The 21452-nt window shown below is 42.9% G+C and overlaps 2 protein-coding genes across 2 annotated transcripts; one reads left to right on the plus strand and one right to left on the minus strand.

Annotated features, from left to right (window-relative positions):
- Positions 1-4519: 4519 nt before the first annotated feature.
- NDUFA8 (NADH:ubiquinone oxidoreductase subunit A8) lies at positions 4520-6792 on the minus strand. The gene is made up of 4 exons (XM_075111775.1): positions 6653-6792; positions 6400-6563; positions 5238-5403; positions 4520-4766 (listed from the first exon to the last, which is right to left on the minus strand). The coding sequence occupies exons 1-4, from the start codon at positions 6701-6703 to the stop codon at positions 4629-4631; spliced, it is 519 nt and encodes a 172-aa protein (XP_074967876.1). The 5' UTR covers positions 6704-6792; the 3' UTR covers positions 4520-4628.
- MORN5 (MORN repeat containing 5) lies at positions 6754-20564 on the plus strand. The gene is made up of 5 exons (XM_075111776.1): positions 6754-6923; positions 7006-7153; positions 7473-7584; positions 8492-8623; positions 20479-20564. The coding sequence occupies exons 1-5, from the start codon at positions 6877-6879 to the stop codon at positions 20556-20558; spliced, it is 519 nt and encodes a 172-aa protein (XP_074967877.1). The 5' UTR covers positions 6754-6876; the 3' UTR covers positions 20559-20564.
- The last annotated feature ends 888 nt before the right edge of the window (positions 20565-21452 follow it).

The following is a 21452-nucleotide window of genomic DNA, read 5'->3' on the forward strand; positions in this document are numbered from 1 at the left end:
AGCCAAGGGCACAGGAACACACAGGTTGGAATCCTTTTGTTCAGGCATCTGCAGCAGACAGACGTGATCTAAACTATTTCGCAGGCAGCAAGGGCAGCAGCAATGGAGAGACGCTTGGGATGCAGGCAAGACAGAAGAGCTTTTACCTTATTAAATGCTATCGTTTCTTTTCCTTGAGCCCTCATTCCTGGATCCAGTCAGGTACAGCAAAGCTCTTCACGTCCCACAACCTTCTGCTTCTGCCCCGGCCCTGTGACAGCCTGCACAGCTCTCGGCCAGCCGGGCACTCGGAGCACACAGCCAGCACAGCTCTCCACGCTGCATTGCTCTCGTCAAGCACAGACCTCACATGCAAGAGGAACCTGCACCCATGCATGCGCTGGGCTTGCCAAAGCTTTTGTAACACATGTAAGGGAGCGGAGAAACTTGTTATTGAAACAGAAAGAAAGCAAAACCAGGAATAACTCCTGCACCGCCGGGCGAGCTGTGTCGCTGACCTGCCCTTGGGGTCTGGGAACCACCCCCCCTTTCAGCATCTGCTTGGTGGGCTGACTGACCGCCTTAATACCCAAAACAACACTACAGGCTTTTTGCTTCTAGTTTGCTGGTCTGCATTTTCTCAGATCTTCTCTCTTCGCCGGAGTACTAATTGTACCACACTCAACCACACTGAAGGTGTCTTAGAACAGACTCAGGTCAAGTCCCCAGCTAGGAGGGCTCATGTGGAAAACTATAACCATAAAACTATTAGCCGAAGGGCAAGGTTGAATTAAGACCATTTGGTAAGGTCAGGACTATTCCTAATAAAAAGAATAACGTGCTTTTACAGTAAGTTAAATATTGCAGTTAACCTGCTTCCCATGTTCGCCTGTCACACTGCTAGCACTGGCCCTGCAGGTGCAGAATCATCCTGTTCTCTGCAGCACCAGGGACAACCCCAGTCTGGATTCAGAGAAGCAAATATAATCCACATGGGGGTTTCCCACCAACCTCCACCTACTTTGGGTCAGCCTTAACTTCCTTCAGTCACATCACATGTGATTGAGACGATCAGGACGTTTTCAAACCATTTTTCTTCCTCTCCTCACTTCATGCTGAACTCAAGAGTTTGCATATGTAGGACAAAATCAAGTTGAGACAACGTTCAAGTGGATTTTGCAGCAGAGACAAAAGACCTAACCAATTTCTATTAGCAATACTGAAGTAGCCTTTGGACTTCCACGATGGCAAGATCTTCCCACAGATGCCCAAGATCAGCTTAACACAGCCACAAGAGGGAGTCTTAAATCTCCTATTAATATCCAGATGGATTCTAGTTTCAAAATGCTTCTAGTACAAGAGTATGCAGCAAGCTTCCAAAAGGATTTACAAAGTTATTCCGACCTCCTAATTTCTTCTCTGCCTTTACAGGAGTATCCTTGTTCTGAAGGTAAAGGTTCTTTAAAATTACAAATCCTTGGTATAAAGACACAGCGGGGGAGGTTTATGAGGTGTGTGTGTCAGAGAATTACCTTATTTACCCATTCTGGAACCATACTGCAGTTGAAGGCAGGGGAAGAGAAGTATGTGAATAGTTTTTGCCCCAACCGACCTCAGTTTATAACCGCTTGCAAGGCCAGTTCCACCTGAACTGACTCCTGGGAGTCTCTTTTTCAGCAGGGATATTATGGGTAACCCGACATGCAACAGAATTATGAAACTCGCAAGAGAGTTAAATAAAAGCCATTACTTCCCACCGCTTGCTCAGATTTGGTGGCTGTCAGCGGAGTGGGAGTTGCTGTTGGACTCCCGGCCTTTTTGGCTAACAGTGCACCTTCTCCAGCCCTTCTGCTCCGGGAGTTAAGCAGAACCATCTGAGACCAGAGTACGTCAAACCACCAGGTGTCTTGGAGGGGGACTTCCTTGTCAGAAGGGTGCTGTCACACTAGCGCCAGACAATTCCGCTGCACGAGCAACGCATGCTCCCACTGTACTGAGATCAGGGATTACACTAGGATTTTACTCTTCCCATCCATAATCTGAAAGAACGCAGCAGGTTCTGCCTAATCTAACCCATGACACTGGCTTAGCATTTTGTTAATTTGACACACGTGATTAGAAGCTCTGGCAGAGCTGGGAGCTTACAACATAACAAATAACACTTCTCACATCACCAGCAAAATATCTGCGCTGAATCTGTACGCGCCTGCTCTCCATCTGCCAAAAAAATGTCAAGATACATTCCTCAAAAATACTTTTATGGTCCTTACTCAATCTTGACATTCGCTTGCTCTAAAGTTTCCAAGAAAACATTACTGTTCCAAAGGGGGCATCTATGTTTGAGCAAAGCCACACAACGATTTTGAACAGAAATATCTACATACAGGCATTGTGGGAAGCGTCAAGAAACAGACCTCTGGCAACACTTCCGCAGAGATTCAGCCAAGAGATAAAGACAAGAAGCAATTATCCCAAAGAGGTTAATGAAGGAAGTGCTCACAGTACAGCTGAATTCTACTTGACTTTATCACTTCATTGTCCTCCTCCGCCGTTCTCTTTTGTACATTCACCTGCCCACTCCTGCTCGAAACTGAAGAGGGAACGTAAGCAAGCAGTTAATTCTGACTTTCAAATGTGGTCAGTGCATCGTTACTGCATCAACCACCTCTGACCCAAGAGGTAGTAGATTCAGCTGTCATGAACAAGATGAACAATCTTAAACCTTTGAGGCCGCAGCATAAATCACTTTTTTTTTTTTTCTGCTTTCCCTACTAGCCAACTTAAGGGTGGGGTTCGTAAAAGGCTGTTTAAAAAAATTGCCCCCCTATTTATGCATGTCATTCTTTTCAGAAGCAATTTAATGGGAAAAAATACTCTTTAATTATGATTAGGGGCTGACTACTGGAACGCCCATGCCTGTTTATTCAAAAGCAGATGTTCAGCAGTGCAGTGTTTCATGCATTATGCTGACAATAGTAAGTTATTAGCAAAATATAGTAAGTAATACCTAAAAAGTCTTTCTGCAAGGTTCCCTAACTCTTGGAGTGGGTCAGCAACAAAAGATCAGATGTGACACGTGTTAACATCCCAGAACAATTTATCCTCTACTTGGCCAAACCTCATTCACTCACTCAGCTGAATGTAATTAGACCTTGAGCTTGTCCTAATTTCAGTCTCTGCAGAAAAGAGGTTATCCTTCTTCAGTAACACGTGGCTGCTCTGAAACACTGGCAGTGATCTGGGAGGAGAAACTGCAGAGGTGCACACCATCTCTCAGGTTTAGCCAAGGAGCTGCTAAGACAGTATAATACGTACATTAAAATGCAAACACATATGCCACAGCATCTGCTTAGACTTTCAGTCAACGCACCGAGGCAGGAAGTAGCAAGAACCCATGAGCCACACAGTGTACGAGCTATTTTTAGATAAATATTATACAATTTTCCCTCTAGCTCCATGGATCAGAAACATATGCTGCCACTACAGTCCCATTACAGTTTAATTCCACCCCGAACAAGGAGATGGTAAATCTTCAGATCCTAATAAAGGCTAGGCTACTCGAGGAGCAAAGCACTAGTCAAGCCTTCACTATGGTTCAGGCTACTCAGCCTGGCCCAGAGCAAGCTGAACTGCACATGGCTTTGTGAAAACAAGTTCATTTAATTTTTTCTGTCCTTTGTAATAAGGCTCTTGCTATTGGGTAGAAGTGGAGGAAAGACTAGATCCACTTCGTATGAAGCATGACTTTCAGATATTGTAGAAAAGAAAGCTGATTTACTCCTCTATCAAAAAAAGAGTAAAACAGTGAAACAATGGGAAGAATCTACCCAAACCCCCTCAAGTCAGGGCCTTGAGACAAAAGACAAGCCACCTTCTCACACTGCTTAATGGGACAGGAAGATACTTTAGGAGATTTTTCCTTAAAGTTGTTGAAAATTTAGTGAGATTTTTCTGATGAAGTAGCTTGTGTGTGTCCTCCCACCCCATAAAAAACACACCACTAAAAAAACCAACAAACAAAACAAAAACTCCATAGAAGCCACTAACCTAGCTGCATGAGGAATGAGTAGCTGGTAAGAACAAGGATCTTTAGATCAGAAACAGTACCGACCTTGTACCTAGCAAAACCCCAAAACTCAGACTACATCCTTGCTCCAAGACAGACTTTAGGTTAAACCTATAGAGGAGGAGTCCTTTGGGGGGGGGGGGGGGGGAAAAAGCACAATTATCGGTTGCAAGACTAAGGGAAGACATTAACAACGTGTTTGTTCTCAAAGTTTCCTTGATCCAAGTGACAATGTTCTCAATAAGTAAATAAAGTCTCATGCCAGTTTTTGTTTGAAGCAGTCAAAGACTCAGACTACACTTATACACGTCTCAGCCAAGCCCAGTAGCCACTACCAAGTAACGGATGTTACTAGTGCTAAGATGGTCCTAAGGGCTGTACAACTGCAAAGCACGCTGTGCAAAACAGGGAAACACTTCTGGTTTTCAGTTGTTATGATGTGTGAGTATGTTTAAAGAAGTCTACTAAGCCATGTAACGGTTTGGGGTTCTTTAATCATTAAAGTTATACCCAACACGTACTGGACAATTTACATTTGCAAGCAAATCATCTTTGCACTTGAGTTCACAGCAGTCTGCCCACTTTACCAGGACCAGAAAAAGAGCCTACTGCCAAACAAAGAAGGCTTCAGCTCTCCTTCAATGGGTGGATTTGGCTCTGGTCTAGGTCTAGAGTGATAGGCATTCTCAGGCATAGGACGGTCTGTCTTCACTTTTGTAACCTGGAAAGGAAAAAGAAGCATTTAATAGAAGAGCTAGGTTGAGCCAGAACTTAAAGGAAGAACTGCCAAGAAGTACCAAACAACACTAAGGACACACTGTTGATCTGATGAGAGCTCTTATCTCCAGAGGACTTCTAAAAAAAAAACCAGAAGGGACAGGCATTTCACTCATAACTACCAAGTAGTTCTACATGTGTGTAAGCGTCACTACCAAAGGAAAGGTCTCTGTGCTAGGAAAAGTGAAAAAGTACGAGTGAGTGGCGTTGTCTAAGAAAGGCACAGGTCTTCTGGGAAAGCAACCTTGGTGAACACTGACAGAGTCCTGACTTCTAGTAAAGTCCACAAGCTTCCAGGGTTGAATTCATGAATTGCCTTCTGGCCAGGAGAAGAGTTTGAGACCTGGTCTGGACAAAATGTCCCTAAGAAGGGAGAGAAGAATCTGGCTAACCCATCAAAAAGGTATGAATTTACCTTAGAGAGCTCTCCCAGATCAGGTCTCACCCAACCCAAGTTCTCCAGCACACAGTTATCAAATACTGCCTGCTGCTTTCGGCACCGCCGGAGCTCCTGCAGGTTGGTATAGTCAATGCACGTCCAGTACTCAGTAAATGGCTCCGCACAGTGCTTCTTAATCTTCCTGGAAGAGATCACAGAAAGAAAACTGTTAGCAGGTGTTGTGATTTTAATGCTTTTCTCCTTACTCATTCAAGCTTCAACTTCTAAATAAAGTGGTTTTTCGTAGTTTCAAGTTCTCGGGTACACTTAAAGTCTTCAGAGAAGTCAGTGTATGGAGCATCGTTAAACAGAAATTGATACCAACCCCAGTAAAATGTGTATCATTGTAGCTACAAGTAGGGACAGCAATAAGTTAACTAATCCATGGAAGGTATTCTTGCTAGGTAGGTGTATGCAGCTCCTCCACATGAGACCCTTGTCTTGCCAAATAACTCAGTGTACACTATACAATGCTCTAATGCTTCCTAATTAATCTGATGTCTTAAGCTCAAGAAGACATGCCTAGAGCGAAAGGTTCTGATTACTAGCTGCTATACTGGAAGTGGACACACTTTGAGCTAATTAAACTAGGCCTTTTACCAGCCACTTCAGATCATGACACTGGCACATGCCTTGGATCTACGTTTTTGGTCAGAAGAGACAAATGGTGTATTTACTCGAGCTGTCGCGGTACTATGCCTGTGAAACAGAGAGGAAAGACAGTACAAAGCTTAGGACAGTCTCCTGGATTTCATAATATAGTTGCAAGGTGCAGAAGCAGCAAGCCTCGCACCATCCCACTGCATTCCTTTGCTAACCTGACAAAAACCTAGGCCGCTTACCCTGGAACAGCAACCACAGAGCTTCATATGAAAGGATAAATTCATGTATAAATAAACAAAACGGGCACAGCCTCTGTCCCCAAGAGTCCAAGTTTATGAAGCAAGGGTAAAGACTTTGAAGGTCGTGGCAGTGGCAGCAGTTTTAACTAAACCCAGCGCTCGAATAACAAAGCTCGGCGATGGCTCCTACACCGGGTGACCCCCCGAAACACCTCGGCCTGCAGACAGGGCAGACGAGGGCCTCGGCCCGGGGGGCGTCCCCTCGGCCCCGCCGCCCCCGGGGACGCCCCGCTCACCTGAAGAAGTCGAGGGCACACTGGTTGACCTGGCGGCCCTCCCGCAGGCACTTCCGCGGGTCCTTCTCCTCCCACCGGCACAGCATGAACTCCTTGTTGGGGCGGTCGCACTGCGCGCCGTAATGGTGGGCCGCGGCCTTCAGCACGGCCGAGCTCACCGACACCTACAGCGGGGCAGAGCGGCAATGGGGGCGGCCCGCCTCGGCGCCGGCCCGCGGGGGAAGGCCCCCGGCGGCGGCGGGCCTTCACTCACCTCCTGCACGTCGAGCTCCTCCAGGGAGGGCACCTGCAGGGAGCCCGCCATGGCGGCGCCGCCGCTCTCCTTCACCTCCCCTCAGCGCCCGCCGCCACCGCACATGCGCCGCCCGAGCGGGGCGGGGAAAACGCGCATGCGCCGCCGCGGCGGGAGGCGGAGCTTTGTGTCCCAGCGGCGCCCCGGTAGCGGCGGCGTTGCCATGGCGACGTGGCCGGGCCGCCATGGCGGCGGCGGGCGGGCGTTACAGCGGGGGTAGCGTGCGGGGCAGGTGGGCCCGGCGGGGCGCGGTGGGGGGGGGGGGCGCGGGGGTGTCCGCCCTCCCCCGTCCCCAACCGCCCCGTCTCTTGCAGGATGGAGGGACAGGGCTCCTACACGCTGCCGACGGGCACCGAGTACCGGGGATCGCTGAGGGACGGGATGTTCGACGGCGAGGGAGAGCTGCTGTTCCCCAACGGCGGCACGTACCGGGCGGTCTGGCACCGCGGGGTGCCCACGCAGGTACCCCGGGAGGGGGGGCCGGCCCCGCCCCGCCCCGCCCCGCCCCCAGGAGACCCCGCCGCCGGGGAGCGGGGAAGGTTTGGGGTGAAATACACGGATTTCCGAGCCGAGCCGGTTTTTCACCCCCTCAGCAGCATCTGGCGCCCGGAGGTGTGAGGGCGAGGCTGCTCGCGGCCGGGCGTCTCGCCGCTGCCGTTCCCAGCGCCGCTTAAACCCGAGCTGAACCGCGCGCGCGGTTTTGGCAGGGGGAGCGCTGGCCTTGTTCGTACGCAATTCATCCATCACGCTTATTAACTCGGTGCTTGGACGTGTTTTGCAGGGGAAATACACTTTTGCAGATGGTCTCGACTACAAAGATAAAAAATGGCATTACTGCGATGGCTACGACAGAAGATTTTATACAGAAATCTGTTCTGGTCTTAAACCAGCAGGTACTGAATTGCATTTGCAATCCTAAGAGTCTGGAAGGAATTAAACTAACAACTTTGCTTAAGAAAGATTAATTCAGCTACATGAGTAACATGGAGCAGAAATGCTCTGGCTAATTTCAGGACCCCACCGTGCGACGCTGCCAGAAGAATGCTGACACCACCTTCCACCAGCGCAGCACGGGATGCAGCGTTACATCCACAGCGTGGTCTCTTCTTGAGTGATGACCTGCAGGACAGGGCTTTCTTATCTACAGCTTCTGATATCCTGATTAACCCTTCTATGCATTTCACCTCCGCTGCATTAGCAGTCCGCTTGTAATATACAAAAGTTGAGCAAAAACAATTAGTTTACATCCAGGACATCAAATAAAGTTTGAATGCGTCTGTCCCACGTAGCTTTTTAGTAGATACCAAAATAAACATTTGTGTCCAGTCCATATTTTTGCCAAAGACTTTTATAATATTATTATTTATCTGTAGTCAAAAGGTGAAAAGATTTATAAGGAACAAGTGAGTAAAACACAGAATACATAAAATAGTCTTCTATATACATAGAATATTTTAGCAATGACGTGTAGTTCTGTGAGGCCAGCAAGACTCCCCTGGCCCCGTTTTGGAGTTTGGGGACATATTTGTAATGATAGCTTAGCGGGCTGAATCACAGGACCATGAATGAGGAAATCAAAGCGATATCTTTTTATCGCACGCTCCTTGTGTATGGGTTTTTCCATTTTCATTTTCTCCATCTGCAAAATTGGCAAAATGTTTCATACAATTTATTGTAAGGTAAATGCATTGTTTTTATGGCAGATGCCATGGAGGTGTAATAGTTGTTCGTTATCTTAATCAAAGGCACAAATGCAAAAAAAAAAAAAAAAAAGCAAACCCTTTTGTTTTTTTCCTTCAGGCATTTCTCAGCATACAAACCTGGATCCTCCCCAGAAAATCCCAGAAGGCTGTTATGACTGTGGTGATGGATTCTATAATCCTGAAACCAGAGTTATTGTTGACTACAAACTCAGGTTTCTGAGAAACGCAGGTATGATTAACTACTTCTGCAAGGTAAACTAAGATGAGTTTATTTGTCCTATCTTCTAGGATGCGTGATTAAAGCTAAAACATAAAAAAAGTCCATGATTTGGTTCTGTTAACATTGAGTTAAAATATTTTTTACTTATTTATTTTTATCAGCGATTTATGTATCCCCAGAGTTGTATAAATCATATTTTGCAAAATTACAATGCAGTATTCCCAAGCAGATATGAATAAATATACTTTATTACCGTTTGGTATGTTAATCTCAGGAAAATCTTCCATCTCTTGCATTATGATCTCAAGCAAGGGAGTGGTTGTAAGGTGTACATCATTGATCCTGAAAGCTAATAAACTCTGTGTTGTGAACCAGCAAAATGCTTAAGCTTGTTCTTATCTCTACATGTTAGAATAATCCATTTTATTGAAATGAGTCTTAGGGCTATGTTTAAATACCATGCTGAACAGGAACCTTTCTTGTCGCCTTGAAGAGCTGTGTTTTGAGTACAGTCTGGCAAATACTGGGTCTCATGGATAAGTGCCCAAATTAATAAGCCTTGGGGAAAACCAGTTCTCATCAAGGCAAAAGAGAAACTTTTCAAATTAAAACCACACTGAAGATCCCCAAACAGTTGACACTGGGATAACTCAAAAAATGTAATCTGACCTGAACCAAACGCTTTGTGTTCTGGCTATTTAACCTTTGTATTTATCACCTTTTTAGTGCAGATTTTTTAAAATGAAAATGATTTCTGAAAGCAACCACCCACCCACCCCCTTTTTTTTTTTTCTAAATGTCCAAATTGCAAGACCTGTTTTTTCTAGAAGCCAGAATATTTCATTTCCAGCATGCCACAGTTTAACAGTTTTGTTGCTTGGAAACTCCATTTTTCAGCAAATTTACTATTTGTTGAAAAAGATTCTGCTCGGCTCTACTTTCAAGAGCTTTTATAAGTATGCAGTGTGATACTGGAGGAGGGAAGTGAAGGGGGGGAGTTAAATGAATTGGAGATACCATCTGCTATAAAATATACCCTATGATACATGGCCTGTTTTATAAACGTTGAATAAAAACTGATCTAGATTATTACAAATGGCATTGATCCAAAATACTGGAATGCAGTGGGCCTACTGATGAGGAAGATAAGCAACATGCTTTCCAAAAACACAGGAACCTACACAGATTAGTACAGGAGGGAACGCCTTGGAATTCAATTTATTGTTTTTTAATCTGTTCTTTGAACTCATTGTCCTTTATGACATTTATCTCAAACCCTACAAATTATATCAATCAATATTCGCTAACCAGACGAGCGCAGCGTGCAGTCTGACGGAGTTGTTGGAGATGTGCTTTGTGTGGCCGTTCCACTGAGCGCCCGGTACACAAAGTTAAACTTGTTGATGTGAGTGTGAAGAAGGAATGTGTCATGTAGGCCAGACCCTTCCTCTCGAGAACATGAACACAATTGAAAAACCCGGCACTTGCTCAACATCAGAGGAACTCTTACCGCCCCAGGAGAGATGATTCAGGGCACAAGGCCACTGCAGTAAAGAAAAAAAAGAATTTTTAAAAAAACCCAGCTGTAAGCAGAAGAAACTGAGGAAGAGGCTGGGATGACAGGGAACAGATCCAGAATTACTCCGTTATAGGTTGGGCAGGAAAGAGCAGGAAAACCTCCAGGCTCCCAGCCAAGTCTTGAAAGCATCAAAAGCAGATGGTAGGAAGCATTCAGGAAGTTCTTACAACAGCTTGACAGGTTTACCAAAATGACACTATCTTCCTCAGGCCTGGCAGCAGGCTTTCAGAATACTCCAGTTCTCACCTTTCACCCTGGCCCTATTATGAAGCAATTTCTGATTGTTTCTTGGCTGTTTGTGAAAGAGGGCAAGGAAGCATCCAGCCTTGGCACTGAGTTGCCTCCAAACTGGCAGCATCCAGGTACTATTCCAGAAGAGAAGAAAATAGATGCCATTTGAAACTACTGAGTTTGCTTCCACCACTTCTTCGTCAAGATGAGTGGATGTAGAGTACCGTAGAGACTCCTGTTAAATTTGGCAAGCCTTGCATTTCACTAGCGTGGAGGTCTGATACTCATTTACTTAAAGAGCTCTTACTGTTAAAGCAGTGCAAGGGCCCATCATGAAAACATAATCAGGCCCAGGGAATGCAATGACAGCAACAGTTTTGTTATACGTTTTTATCTAGCAGAGTTTTCCAAATTCTCATTACAATCTTGCAGTTATTACTCCGTCCCTAAACCTCTGTTTCCCCCGGGATGCTCAAATTTCTCTTGATTCTCCATGTGTTCTTCAATCTTTTCTTTTTTTTTCCAGTATTGCGAAGTACGCAAAATTGGACAGATAAATAAGAATGGGAATGCTCATTTGTAAGAAGATACGTTGTTTATTTTTAATAGATACTAGGACTAGACTCCTGTTTCACAAGGAGTATTACTACTTTTTTTTTTTTTTCTTTCCAGAAATAGGATTCCTGGCACCTCTGTAACAGCATTTGGTCAATAGAAAGATGGGAAGATTTCCCAATTTTTCAGTGAAAAGCAGAAAAAACCATGATGTTATGTTTAATGCAAAGCAGAGAGGCACAAAGGCAGTGACATTCAGGTTTTAGGACCCCCGACTATTGGAGAAGCCCTTAGTTTTCAAAGAGAAAATACCATCCAAAACAGAAATTTTATTCTACTGAGATGGAAGAGATAATAGGAGATTGCCTGGGTCACCTCTCTTTTGATGAAAAGTAAAGATAATTCTGATGAAAATTGCTCTGGTTCTCCTATGGTTCTCCCAAGGATAGGTTAAATAATATAAAACATGCTTTTGCTCTTCACAATATATTTGTGCTACTGCTTTCATATTCCATCTTCAGGTTTAATTAGTATGTGCAAGGTGCACAGGGTAGCTTTCCATACCGCAGTCAGCGTTACCTGAAATATACGCATCTCGTCATATAACATCAAGAGCAGGAAGACACAAAGCCTGCCTTGACACTAAAAGCTCCACCAGGTAACAGAATTAACGTGCGTGTTTTTAAGGGCAGGATTAGGCCCAGAAAACCAGGACAACCTTATTAAGAGGAGAGGTTTTGGTGTTGCTGCAATCCCAAACCAGCCAGCAATTGGCTTAGGATTTCTACAAGCCTGAGAGTCTTGTAAAAAGCAGCAGGAAAAATCTTGCTTCTTCAGGAATCATTATGAGCTGAAAAAGTCAAGATTCAAAAACGTTATTTTATTATAGTTTAGAAAAGTCTGGGGTTAGAATGTCTGAGGTTCCTTGGTTGTGAGGCTGACCCAACTCCACAGGCAAGGGGGCAAAGCCATTTTAATTCTAAGCCTTACTAGTCACAGATTTTCCTCACATTGTTACCTTGGGATGAAGGTTCTCCTGCTTGGTCTGAAAGAATTTAGAAGCAAAATTTTTTGGAAAGTCAGCGGTGATGTATTCATCCATTTCAGGTTTATCCAAGTATGCAAAGCCATGAGATAAATCTCCTACATTTAGACCTTTTTTTTTTGTCTTACAACTCAGAGCTGACTTGCACCAAGTGCTTTTTGGGAAACGTAGACTTTGACTTGTCTGAAAAATGTAGTTGAGAAACAGAGCCATAACCACTCAATAATTACGCAGGGTAATATTTCTGTACCTACCCTCGTGTACCCCAAATACATGCAGATGTTTGCGTGCTCTTTCTCATAAACTACTGCAGAACTGGGTGTGGGATGAGGACCTGGCAATTTTTCAGGCCTGGAGTATTTCTGGAAAAAAGACAGCAAGTTTAACTTGAAGTCGACTGTGGTGCAGGAAAAAAAAGATTGACTGCACTTAGGGATCATGCACGGAGCTTTATTCCCTGTTCTTCTTTGAAATTGCCCATTCTGATGATGGAGGGAGTGGATGAACAGTCTGATTCCAGGCTAGTCCCTAGTCATTGCCTAAGAATGTAAGAGTTGTTTTGGCAGATGCCCTTAGCAATGGAGAGGAAAGCCCCAGCAATACACGTACAGGGGGAATATAGTATTTTTGTTCAAATGAATTTAGCTTCCCATAGATTTAAATGTCTACTTATAACGCAGGACCATTTAATCTTTTGTACATTTGTTTCTTTTTTATTTGACTTAAGATACTGAATTTAGATGAGGTTTAGTTCCTACATATTGAAACTCTTAAAAGCTCTTCAAATAATTGTTCTTTGGATACTTGTTAAGCTAAAGAAATCAGTTTTGATCGGCAGTAAAAGTTCATGCTATTTTAAGTGCAATGCTATAGCTATTTTCTGTTGTATATTTAATCATTTTGAATTATATGTCATGTAAAAGATTTTAGCTCTGGGGCATTTGCCAGATGGCTGATTCTGCATTTCACACAACAAAAGAAATAATGTTTGTGTAAAGCTCTTAAAAATAGTTGGTAATCAGTATATTCTACAACGAATAGGATCCAGACCTGTTTGGAAAAAAACCCCAGCTTTTGCAGAAATTAATTTAGAGGATTTGGTCTCTACCTCTGGGCTCTGAACAAAACAAATTGTGTCTATTGTTTGCTGATTTTTTAACATTTAACAAGTTAACTGCATTGTAAATTTTACTCATTTTTATGTTAAGTGCCGTTTATTGCAATCCATTGATCTTTTTCTCTTTACTTTGGCTGACAAACTTATTTCTGAAAACAGGGTTTTGTAAAACAGAGCCAATACTACTCTCCGTTTACACAAGTAGAGCATACCAATGTGAGTAGCCCTTTGCTTTTCTTGCAACAGCTGGAGCGCTTGTCCTTTTTACTGCTAACTCCTCTTTCTGGCCTCTTTGATTCATATTCCTCCACAATACCATGGCAGAAAATGTTTCCTCTCTCTGCCATGGAACTCAGCTTGGGTTCTTTGCCCTCAAGGCGCTACACAAGTCCATACAAATTCACCTTTTGGTCTTGTCTCCTCTATCTCCCATATAAGTTTTTCTCTTGTGTCTAGTCCCAGGACATAGTTTTTCTGCCCACATTCATACAGTTCCAGTTTGCTGGTACTTGCTTTCCAAACTCGCTGCTTCTATGATAGTCAGAAGATTTGAAAAATATTACATTAAGAAAATTATTACATTAAGAAGAAGGTTAGAAACTGTATTGTAACTCTTTTATCTGGATCTCTGAGCATCTCCTGTCCATCTCTTCCTACTTTTTAGTTAGCTAGATAGCTTTTGTCCTGCACTGAGAGCTTTGGACCTAAATAATCTTCAATGCTTAACAAATAAATTAGTTGAGGAGCCAAATCTTAGGAGGAGGAGAGGCAGAATGTTATCAAGCATCAAACTGGGGACTGCTGAGTGGGCAAGGCAACTGAATGAGTATTGAAGTGAAGATGGCAGAAGGAAAATGAGTCTACTTCATTTAAAGAGGAGATCCTAGACTCCTACGAGAAGTAGCTTCCTGTCTATTCTTACTCTACCCTAAACACTTTTTAAAATGTTGAACCAATTCTCCTACCCATCATATGCTCTTTCCATATCTTTTTATACCGCAATATGTTAACATCAGGCACATTTTGAATGTCATTGCAAAATGCATACTTATTATGTCTTTCTCAGTGTCAAAGTCTGCTCAGGTGGCAGAGATAGAGACCTCTCGTCTGTGTAACCAAGAAAATATTTTTAGATTAAATTTGGCTTACATGTTTTAATATAAAATGTCCTCCATTCAGTAAAACATATCATGAACCAATATGATTTATATTCAATACTATAACCAACAATCATAACAGTAATATATGCATCACAGCGTAGGTTACTACAGTAATTTCAGTAGCTATAGCTTTTGCAGATATATTGTTCCTTGTAGTTTCCTGGTCTTAAAATACTTATCATTTTGAAAACTGTGAAAGTTTCAGTTCCAAATAGCAGCATGCCAAGAATAACAGCCTTGTGTGCTAGCCATCCCATTGTGAATCCATTAGATAGGTTATACACAGGTCTCATATGCACTTACATTCAGCTATACAGTTCATGTGAAAACAAGTTTTACAAGAGACGGAAAGTTCATTTGGGGGCCATTTTGGAATTACAGTAATTAAAACTAAATGGAAGGGTGAGAATTTGTGGGTGGAAGCAAAGGTTAATTGAAAACGTATTTTCCATTTTCTTGCCAGCCTTGATGTTGGTGGGGTCAGGTGCAGTAAGGAAAGTGGTGCTAGGGACCCGGAGGGGGCAGTGGAAATGAAAGGGGTGTGCCAGGCAGAATCCATGGCTGAGATGCTATCGCATGTGATTGTAATTGTGTGGTGGAAGAACACGATAAACTGCGCTGCGAGTGATGGGAGTAGTCAGGCATGCGAAGGAATTAAATGATATTGTTGTTTACAGTGGTCTGTGTGTGCTTGGCCTTTGCAAACAGAGAGGAAACGCAGCTCTTGTTCAAGGATTGTCTATTGTAAACTCACCCTCTTACAAACTGTAGTCATGGAAAGCTGCTCTTTAGGGTACGCGGGAGCTGTGAGCTTCTGGTTGTCCTGATAGAAGCCCATACCAGGGCACATCTACTTCCCTCCTTGCTCACATGGCCTTTAACAGAAGCGAGAGTGGACCAAGGGACGATACCCACTCACAGTCCCAACTTGCCTTCGGGCAGAGGAGGGAGCCAAGGATCTGAATTTCGGAGTGCACTGGGAGGTGCAACAGGCCTCCAGTGTAGACAAAGCCTTTAAGACACCAGGAGCACAGACAGCTACAAAGTGCAGTACGAAGACCTAACACAGAGTCAGATAAGGATTTTAAGGTGAACAATGTAGGTTTTTCCCTCCGTAAGCCACTAAGCATTCTAATTTCGATGCAGTACATCTTCCTGCGCACCCCTAGGTGGTTGCCTGGGAAAGCGTTAGTTAAGAGGGCAAATCTGGAAGCCTACATGACAATCGTGCAGTTTGCTGACAGTCTCTGCTCTGCATCGTGGCAGACACCTAAGCATGCAGAGTCCTAAGAAGTCTCTCACAGCTGAGCTTTCCATAAGCAACACAGAAACGTGATAGCTAGAAGCAAATAATTCTAAACTTAGCAATATGCATTTAATATAGGAAAATTAAATGCACCTAAATTACAGTGTATCTTCAAGTCATCCCTTGGAAGCACCCTGAAGCAAGCCCCCCCTGTATTTTCAGCTGTTTCTAATCCCAGCTGAGAGAGAAATCTGGAGCGTGTAGCTGGGGAAGTCTCTTCTGCCACTACTTTTACACTGAACATTGAAAGTTAGACAAGTGGTTTCATCCTGCAGAGATGTTGAGCAGAAATCCACTGACTTGAGTGGGCTGCAGTTTGAGCTCACCATGGAATACACCTAACAGCATTTTTGACAGACACCTGTTTGGGCTTTGCTGGTGTTTGGAGCTTCCCCTAAAGCCACCCAAAAGAAAGAAACTTGCAAAGCAATATTTGTTGAGAAAAACTAATTTTGGAACAGGCTATTTATAGGGACACAGGATGACCAACAGATTTAGTTGGGTCTTATTTGCCTAAAGATACTCTGTCCAAACCGACCTGTTGAGGGTGCAGACAGTGCCCAACAGTAGGTCAGTAGGACTTGCACCCTGGTTAATCTTCTGCTGTGGGCAGATGCTGTATCTGGGGATCAGCTGTGCGGGTGGCTACCAGGGTTAGCTCCATATGCCTCTGCCTGCTTAATAAAAACAGCCTGAATTAATTACAAAAATAGCAGAGAAGCTATCGCAGTTTGGGCTGGCTGAGGATCTGACGCACCATATTCAAAATAAATTTTGTGGGTGCTGGAAAACTGATCTTATTTTTGATTGAGACACAAGAAAATAATTCAAAAGGATCGGTCAATACTTACATATATTCTAACAGCTCACCCATTAAGATCTCTCGCTCTCCATTTCGAGATTTCAATGATATGTCATGATAATAATCATTATATTTCACTAACTTTGGAAGAAATAACTTATTAGCAAACGTTAACTGAACAGGGATACACCAGATTGCAATAAAATTTTCAGACAAAGCTTTTTTTCTTTACCTTCAAATCTCAACATGATTAGTCCTGTTTCAGCAAAGTCTGTTCCACGAATGTTTATTCTACTGAGGAAAAATCTAAAAAAAAATATATAAACTTTTAAAGATAAATATGCTGACACAAAATTCAGCACACAACGTGAAGAACCCTGTACTACCTAATTGTGCACAGGGTGATAATTTACCACTGATTAAAGAGTTTGTATTTTTTTCAAATCTTTTTTAAAGGGAAAATTACTTCTGAAGGTGAAGATGTGCTTAGACAATCATATTAACATATTCAAACAATTGCAATTTGCAAAATAGTAATTACAACTCACTATCTGGTAGCATTAATCAAACTTCAAGGTTTAATTCCATTTTAAATATTGATGAAATGTGATTCTCCAATCTAACCCTGGTGTTGCAGGGTTATGGAAGCAGCCAGTGACAGAAAAAGAGGAACGTGTAGTTAACAAGCAGCTGCCACAAAGAAGGATCGGCATCTGTGATTTAAATTGTTAGCTGCACAGTCAGGTAGAGTGTAAAAAGGGTAGTCAAGAGGCTGTTAAGTCCATTGCTGCCAATTACTAACAATCAGGGAGGAGCTTTAAGACTTGTTCAGTACAATAAACCCAGTTTGTCTTGTTTCAGGGGTTACTACTGAAGAGGTTGCAGCTGCACTGATTCAAATAGCCCTAAAACTACAGTAATTATCAACCAGTCTTCTTTAGTGTAGCAAAAGTATGTTTTACCATAGCTTAACTCTTTACATTCTAATATTTCCCTGCCTCTTCTCACATAGCTAGCCCTGGAGCCATTCTCATCTCTGGGTTTGTGGTTCTTCTCGCTATGCTGGATCAATTCTTTCATTTCCCCTTACCTTGACCAAGGAGCACTGGCGCGGTGCACTGGGTCGGATGGCAGTTCTAGGGATTTGCTTTAGGTTATTTTTTTGAAATATTGAGCCATTACGTCTAGTTTTCCTTTTCATATACAAAGTTGAAATTCATCTAGCTCATTCAGTTTTCACATCTGATTAAACTATATGCAAGTTAAGCAGTGCTTATGAGCATGTGTTTAATTTGCATGGCATCAGATCACTGCACGAACCGAGAGATTTTGGGATGGCTCCGGGTAGGCTAAAATCCTTAGCGCAACCTGCCTTGCAGGCTTTCCTAGGAGACCATGAACACCGAGAGTGCAGAAGGAAGCAATCTAGGCAAACCAAGGATATGTTGGAAACCTGTTATATGAAGACAAGCGAGCATCTGCCTTTCTTAGTGCTTCTACCCTTGACGCTCAGCTGAGCGAGCACTGGAGGTTTCTCACTGGAAGGCAGGCTGATTATTTCTAGCGCTCAGGTGAGCCACGATGATCTGTACCCGGATACAAGCTAGCTGGTGGTGGTATATAGCACGTTTTGTTTACTCCTTCACCGTGCAGAAATAGACAAAGTTTCATTTTCATGCAATTATTACAAGCTCAGATAAACTATTTTTTTTTTTTAGTTGAGGCAATTCCAGCTAAAATCACATAGCTACCCAGGCTGGACAATATCTGTTATAGCCGAGGCTCACGTGATCATGTCTTTAGCATGCTAGAACACCTAGTGCATAGAACAAAAGCCAGCACATTGATTATGGCTTTGATGTTGTTTTTAAGAAAGCTTAAGGACCACATTTGCATTCCTGCTGCAGCCCTCAGTGGAATCTCTGCTTCTGTAACGATTGCGTGGTCTTTAAGCAAGATTCAGCACTCATCTTTTTAATTTCCCTTTTAGCGTATTTTTTCAGCATTTATTTTCTCCTAGTTTATACCCAGATAAGAAATGTGCCATTAGCAGGATGTTTTGTTATCGACAAAATACCCTGTTAATGGACACAGGGAATAAAAAGAAGAGATTATGTCAGTGAAACACAGAAAGCTGAACTTAGCTCTATCCAAACAGCAACCATTTGTCAGTCATTGAAGCAAACCTACACAGGCTGAGCTGTTGGAACAATGGCCGTACAAGCGTGCTCTCCAACCCACTCACGGTCACGGGGGTGCTGCTCAGAGGTGGGTGCTCCCCACCGAAACCGACCTTCTGCAAGCCAGCACCCTCGGGTGGGAAATGAGAAGAGGGTCAGTAGGCACAGGCCAGCACTTTGCTGGGAAACCAGTGACTGACTGCAAAGAGCAAACCGGAGAGCAGGCTCTGAGGGAAAACCTGTGATTCACAAGCCTTTCTGACTACCGGTTGTCAAGGGTGGCAGACGAGCGCTGCCGTTCAGGACAAACGCCTTGGCACATGCTTTGCTTCAGCCTGCTTTTGCCAGGATGCCACGAGAGCTGCGTGTGAGCAGCGCCCTAGGAGAAGCGAAGGCCCGCACTCAACTCACTTGGCCAGGAATGAGAAAAAGGGGAAGGTAGCATGAGCAAAAAAAAAGGCAGACAAAAAGGAAAGTCAAAGCGGACAATTCAAAACCCACTGCAATCAGTAAGAGTAACCCCCAAGCTTGAAGACTTGTGCATCAGACCTAATTTGTCACATACCCTTCCGTGATCTTTCACGTCTTAGTTCAGCACAACCTCATTCCCAGGACCTTCCTACTTTTTGCATTTCAAATACTGCTATGGCACTTTAACTTAAAAGCCCAACTCTATAGTCAAAAGATCTCCATGAAAATGTGACTCTGTACAAGCCACATGCTTCCTTCTCAACCTGTTTTGCCCTGCCTAAGCAGGGCGCTCAGCTGCGCAGGGCAGCTCTGTAAATGACTGGGGTTATGTGCGATGCCAAGCAATGGTCACAGTACCGGGACTACAGCCCCCTCGGCTCCGTCCTTCTCGCAATCATCTGTTCTTTCAGGTAACAAGGGCTGCTACAGACCCATTAAAATTTAGATGGAGGCAGGTTGTACGCACACAACAAATTCACGTTAGCTGCTTGTGATAAGACAGTGGTAAACACAAGAAGCAGCTCTAATACATCTCATGTATATAAAAATAAATACAGGTATTGTTTTAAGTAATACTTTGATTTTTTTCATGGCTTTTTGAAGTTTGTTTTTCCTGGTCTACTACACAGATCTCTTTTCCCCTACACAAACACAAAAGAAAAGGCAGTAGAACACTTTCTGGAGACCAGACTATTTAAATCCCTGGAACTAAGAAGCCACAACTACACATTTGCCAACTTATTTTTTTGTAATCATACACAAAATTTCTATTCAAACATTGCTGGACAGTTGTTTTTCCCTACATTGTCTTTGATTTTTTTCTTTCCACACTGTCATTATGCTCTGAGACTAAATATGACAGACATGAATACGAACAAGGGACACAGAAGATGGTCTAAAATACATCTATCAGCCTCTCTATCAGCTTGTCAATACTTGCATAACGTACATTTCAAAAACAGGATTGAAAGAAAAGCTGGAAGACAAGAACCTAGGTTGACTATAGCTTTTTCTTTACCTTCACTTTTCATAAACCAACAAGCAGCATAGACATAGTATTCAAAAAAAGAGTATATCTTCATTTCCAATAGTTTCAAAGTATCTCCTGCGCATCTGCCAAGAAGTCAGACACCAAAATATAAACATGTAAATCTCATAGTTCCGCCCAGGCTGATCTTACCACACAGGCAAATAATCAGAGTCAGTGCCACAGACCCAGTGCCTCCCACCTTGACAAATCCCAACACAACAGCAGACAGTCTTTTAAGGAAACAAAAAAAATGTGTTCCAAGAGATGCCAATGGCTAAAACCGGATTTATTTCCCAAAGGAAAAATCACTTGTTTGAGCCGGACCCTAGTGACGCAAGAAGCAGACGTGACATGGTCATATTTGGTGTTTTCTTTCTCTCCCTTTTAGATGATGATGAGCATGAATGGATCATTCGGACCTGCCGGAAAGCTTGGGATGAAACAACTGAACAGAAACTGAAACCATGAAAACAGTTTTTGCCAGACAATAATATTCCGAAACAGGTAATCTGATTCACAATAAGTCTAATTTGTCCTTGTGGATTTGTCTCACCCTTTCCCTCTACAGGAATATAATCTTTTTGTCATCTTTGTCAGCACAAACAAAAATGGAAATAATCATTTAATCAGTCATGCTGAGAAAAAGCCATGGAAAAAAAGCAGACTGTACTCACAGTAATATTCCTGAGAGGTGTGTGGTGTAGTATATACACACGTTATTAAGCCTGAAAACAATTTGTTAAAAGGAGTGCCTCAGATTCAGTGTTGAAGTCATTCAAATCCATCTTAATCAACATTATTTTCCCAGATTTTAGTTAGCTGTCCTGGTGAATTCCTTTCCTCTCTTTTTGCTCAGTACTTTGATATTGATTGATCATTGTAATAACGTACACCAGAGGTATTCTTTAATGACTGGTTTGCTAACTAGGAAATTATATCCATTTACTACGAACGTTTGTTGAACTCTCCTGAAGCCAGAGTTTAACAAAATAATAAAAGAGGAAAACTGGGTGGGTTGCTGCTTGATTAGTAAGCCAGAAAGTATTTAAAAATAAAATAAAATGGAATTACATCATTTTCTGGATGTAAGTGCCAGCACTTCTACTTGCATTAACTTTATTTATTACACAAATAAGACATTTACAAAGCACAACATTAAAAGTATGTAACAAAACAGACATTGGTTTTACAAAAAAGTGCTTACAATTTAGTTTTACTTTTTTTAAAATAAATATTAGTCTTGACTGTCCACTCATTCAGAGAATTTTTTTTTAACCATTGTAGCCAAGACATGCAGAATTGCAACATGCTACAACAAAATGATTGGTGGATGGAATAAAACTGATGTGTCTATAGTTGGCA

This window comes from Phalacrocorax aristotelis, chromosome 17 (assembly GCF_949628215.1).
Source record: "Phalacrocorax aristotelis chromosome 17, bGulAri2.1, whole genome shotgun sequence".
Lineage (NCBI taxonomy): Eukaryota > Metazoa > Chordata > Aves > Suliformes > Phalacrocoracidae > Phalacrocorax > Phalacrocorax aristotelis.

Bases quoted from the DNA above. Each gene is read 5' to 3' on its own strand.
- NDUFA8 (XM_075111775.1), bottom strand. From the start codon at position 6,703: ATGGCGGGCTCCCTGCAGGTGCCCTCCCTGGAGGAGCTCGACGTGCAG. The intron at 6,564-6,652 runs GTGAGTGAAGGC...GCCCCGCTGTAG, and splicing joins AGGAGCTCGACGTGCAGGAG to GTGTCGGTGAGCTCGGCCGT. The intron at 4,767-5,237 runs GTAAATTCATAC...TTTCCTTTCCAG, and splicing joins ATCTGGGAGAGCTCTCTAAG to GTTACAAAAGTGAAGACAGA.
- MORN5 (XM_075111776.1), top strand. From the start codon at position 6,877: ATGGCGGCGGCGGGCGGGCGTTACAGCGGGGGTAGCGTGCGGGGCAG. The intron at 6,924-7,005 runs GTGGGCCCGGCG...CGTCTCTTGCAG, and splicing joins GGGGGTAGCGTGCGGGGCAG to GATGGAGGGACAGGGCTCCT. The intron at 7,585-8,491 runs GTACTGAATTGC...TTTTTCCTTCAG, and splicing joins TTCTGGTCTTAAACCAGCAG to GCATTTCTCAGCATACAAAC.